Consider the following 4,501-nt stretch of genomic DNA (forward strand, 5'->3'; position numbering starts at 1 on the left):
ATTGGCCATGGAGATCTGTATGCATAAGCTCTAGAGAAGCCTTTACACGATTCTTGCTTTCCTGTGGAAATGCACGCTGATACTGCTTGTTTATCATACAAGCTTCACATGTGTTTGACATCTCTAAAAATGATGATAGGTGTGCCACAATCCCAGACCTTTGCATTTCTTTCAAGACTACAAATCTCATGTGCCCATCTCTCAAGCCATAGCTTGCTTGTCCCCACATCAGCTCGGGCTATAAAAGTTATACAAGTTGTGCTTGATTCCTTTCCCAATGACATTACCATTGGCATCTCTGATGAACTGCACCAACCTTATTGAAGAGAACCTTCAAGTCACGGTCAGTTATGGCTGCCAATAGACAATAGATTCCTCTTGATGTCTGGAACATAAAGAACATCAGATAACTTCTTGGTATCACCATTTTGCTAGAAACAAAAGAAATGGTACATGAACCAATGGCCATGCATTTGGCGCCGTTCCTGATTGCTACCAGGATGGACTCCCCCACAGGCTTGAGGGAGGTATACCATCTTAATGCTCCAATAATCACAAAGGACAATAATTTTTCTTGGAATTTGTTGCTGGTACAGATTGTGTATGATAGAAAAATTCTTTATAGGACATAAATAGATGTGTCCTTACAAGTCTTCAAGGCTATTTTAATTGACTTGTATAATATTAGGTTTACCTATCTTTAGGTACATCAGTAGGCTCATATCTGTAGACTCACTCCTCTAGACTCAAGGCTCACATCTATAGACCCATGGCTCTCACGTCTCCAAGCTCATGGTTGCTAGACTACAACAAATGCCCACAGAGACCACCACCCAAGCTTGCCTGAACCAGAGAGCACACGTCACAGTTGAGCTTGCCATCCTCTGGCACCACACACCCAGGGATTCACCAAAGAGAGAGCACAGTCTCTCCAAAGAGCCACACCTCCACATCCAGAGGTCTAGACCCCCCAGGTGCCAGCTGTAGAACCACAATATCCTCTTACGCCATAGAGATATACTGCCATAGGAGGTGGACATTGCTGCACTATTCATGAGCTTTGATTCTCTTCATTGTATACAAGGGTTCACTTGTACATGGGCCCATTATTCTTTGGTAGATGTTTCTTTTTCCATTTTAGTTATTCATGGGTCATTAGTACTTGCTCTTAGTCTCACAGTTTTTCAGAGACATATACTCTAATCTCTCTCTCTCTCTATGCAAGGGCAGGTTATAGTGAGCCCTTCACTTGTTTTACTTTCATTGCCTTAACCATCTTCACCTCCTCCAGCAGCATCTGCATAAATATTAGACATACAGACATAAGCTGCAGCATTATTTTGATCCACTTGTAACACATGTTCAAAGGTCTGTCTTCCCAACTCCACGTTGCCCCACTTTTGACAAGCGCCCAACACAGTACGCCATATCACAAGATTAGGTTGGGATGGCATCTTCTTGATTATTGCTACTGCCTTATCTACTTGTCCTGCACGGCCAAGGAGATCAACCATGCAAGCGTGGTGCTCAAGAGTTGGAATGATGCCATAATCTTTGCTCATGGCTTCAAAGTACATCTGGCCCTTATCCACTAGACCTGCATGACTGCATGCATTGAGAACACTAATGAATGTCACCATATTTGGCTTTTCACCTTCTTCTAAAATTCTGTTAAAGACGAGAAAAACGTTTTGGCTTTCACCTACCTGAGCATATCCTGCTAGTAGTGCATTCCATGTGATTATGTCTCGAATTGGAAGCTTGTCAAACACTTCCTGTGCTTTTGCAAGCAAGCCACAATTCGCATACATATCCACCAGGGTGTTGCCAACAACGAGATCTCTTTCCAACAGCCCTTGTGTCACAATCTCAACATGAATTGATTGAAGCTTGTCTACGGCTCCCATGCCGCCAGATGCTTTCAAGCTGCAAATGAATGTGACGGCATTTGGAGAAACACCCTCCAATTGCATCTGTTCAAAACATTTCAGTGCTTCCTCACCATGCTTGTGGTCGGCATATCCTGTGATTAGAGCATTCCACAAAACTACATCACGAACTGGAAGATTGTCAAACACTTCATGTGCTTTTCCAAAAAAGCCACATTTAGCATACATATCAACCAAGGCACTGCCAACCAGGAGGTCTTTTTCCAGCCCCTTTCTGGCAATCTCAACATGTATTTCTTGGCCCTTATCTATGGCTCGTATGCTACCACAAGCTTTCAAGCTGCAAACATATGTGACAGCATCCGGAGAGATGCCCTTGAGTTGCATCTGTTCGAAACAGTTCAATGCTTCCTCACCATGTCCGTATTCAGCATATCCTGACATTAGAGCAGTCCAGGAGACCACATTTTGAGTCGGAAGCTTGTCAAACACTTCCTGTGCTTTTGCAAGCAAGCCACATTTTGCATACATATCTACCAACGTGTTGCCAACAATAAGATCCCTTTCCAATATCCCTTTTCTGGCAATCTCCGCATGTATTTCTTGGCCCTTGTCTGTGGCTCCCATGCTGCCACAAGCTTTCAAGATGCAAGCAAATGTGACAGCATTAGGAGAGATACCCTCATGTTGCATCTGTTTAAAACACTTCAGTGCTTCCTCATCATGCCCAAATTCCACATATCCTGCTACTAATGCAGTCCAAGAGACTACATCATGAACTGGAAGTTTGTCAAACACCTCCTGAGCTTTTGCAAGAGAGCCACATTTAGCATACAAATCCACCAACGCAATGCCAACAGAAAGATCTTTTTCTAACAACCCTTTTCTGACAATCTCGACATGCATTTCTCGAACCTTGTCTGTGTCCCCTACACTGCCACAAGCTTTCAAGCTCCAAACAAATGTGACAGCGTTTGGAGAGACACCCTCATGTTGCATCTGTTCGAAACAATTGAGTGCTTCCTTAGCACGCTCACATTTAACATATCGTATAATGAGTGCATTCCACGAGATGACATCTCGAACTGGAAGCTTGTCAAACACTTCCAAAGCTTTTGCAAGCAAACCACATTTAGCATACATATCAACCAAGGTGCAGCCAACAACCAGGTCTCTTTCCAAACCCTTTCTGGTGATCTGAGCATGTATTTCTTGGCCTTTGTCTGTGGCTCCCATGCTGCTACAAGCTTTCAAGATGCAAACAAATGTGACAGCGTTTGGAGAGACACCCTCATGCTGCATCTGTTCAAAACAGGTAAGTGCTTGCTCACCATGTCCGTGTTTGGCATATCCTGCGATTAATGCGTTCCACGAGACTACAACTTGAACCGGAAGTTTGTCAAACACTTCCTGTGCTTTTGCAAGTGAGCCACATTTGGCATACATATCAACCAAGGTGCTGCCAACAAAAAGGTCTCTTTTCAGCAATCCCTTATTTGAAATTTCAGCATGTATTTCATGACCTCTTTCCAGATCTTTCAGCTTAGCACAAGCCTTTAGAAGGGCCACAAAAGTATGCCCAGAAGGATGTACAGATTCGTCCTCTTTCATTTTCTGGTAGAGGATGAGGGCACGCTGTGACTCCCCACACTTGACATAACCTGTGATGAGAGAATTCCAGGAAGACTCATTCCGATAAGGCAATCTGTCAAAAACCTGCTGAGCATCGCACATGCTTCCAATTTCCACCAAAATTGAGACAAGGGTGTTCCCAAGTGATGTATGAGCTTCCAGGCCAGTTTTGCGCATGTATGCATGCAAGCGTAGTGCATAGGAGCGCGTTTTCTTCTTTCTGCACTTGTGCAGGATGCATGCGAAGTCCTCAACCGAAGGCTGGGGCAGCAACCCTGCTTCCAAAGAGGACAGTGCCTCCTCGAGGCTAAGCGTCTCCCAAGCAACACGCCCGCTAGTGTTTTTGTTGTTCAGTTCTGCATGAGCTGTGGGTATCCCCATGATCGCAAGGGACTCTTCTGTGGTGTCGAGGCCTCCCATGGCGTTAACCCATTGCGGCTTCTTGGTAAGCTTGTGCCTGAGATCTTGGGCACTTGGGTTTCTGAAGGAGTAGTCCTCAGGCACTGGAAGGGATCCATGAACAAGTGCTTCCATGTACTTGCTCTTTATGACGCTAAACTAACCGAGTACTACTTGGGCAAGCACCAGGCCATCTACAGGGTGGATCTGCTTCGCTCTCCATCTCTGAGATCAACCTGGGAGGCCCAGGCTTGCCTTAGGCCCGTGGTGCCCGTGCGGTATCCCCCGTGTGACCTCGCGGCTAGTTAGGGGTTTACACACTTGGTGGACACCAAGATCTCGTGGCCGAGCTAAGGGGCCATTCTACATTCATACACATATTCCTAGATGCTTGCCAAAGTAATAGAGCAAACCTGGCCACCTTCCTTAACAGGGCCGAAATAGACGAAGTTGAAACTATGGGGGGCCCAGCTTGACCAACCCAACCTTGATCATGTTTGTTTCTACACAGTTGGACCATGGTGTAGAGGGTGCCAATCATTTTTCTACTAAATGTAGATCCCCTACATTAAGAGGATGAT

At 45.2% G+C, this 4,501-nt stretch overlaps 1 protein-coding gene across 1 annotated transcript; it reads right to left on the reverse strand.

The window, feature by feature from the left end:
- Positions 1 to 607: 607 nt before the first annotated feature.
- On the reverse strand, positions 608 to 4,214 carry LOC147629239 (pentatricopeptide repeat-containing protein At2g39620-like). The gene has a single exon (XM_086812496.1). It carries the CDS (start codon positions 4,053 to 4,055, stop codon positions 1,269 to 1,271), a length of 2,787 nt encoding a protein of 928 aa, XP_086668622.1. The 5' UTR covers positions 4,056 to 4,214; the 3' UTR covers positions 608 to 1,268.
- Positions 4,215 to 4,501: the final 287 nt, after the last annotated feature.

This window comes from Cibotium barometz, chromosome 18 (assembly GCF_041138505.1).
Source record: "Cibotium barometz isolate CiBa-2024 chromosome 18, ASM4113850v1, whole genome shotgun sequence".
In the NCBI taxonomy this organism is placed as follows: domain Eukaryota; kingdom Viridiplantae; phylum Streptophyta; class Polypodiopsida; order Cyatheales; family Cibotiaceae; genus Cibotium; species Cibotium barometz.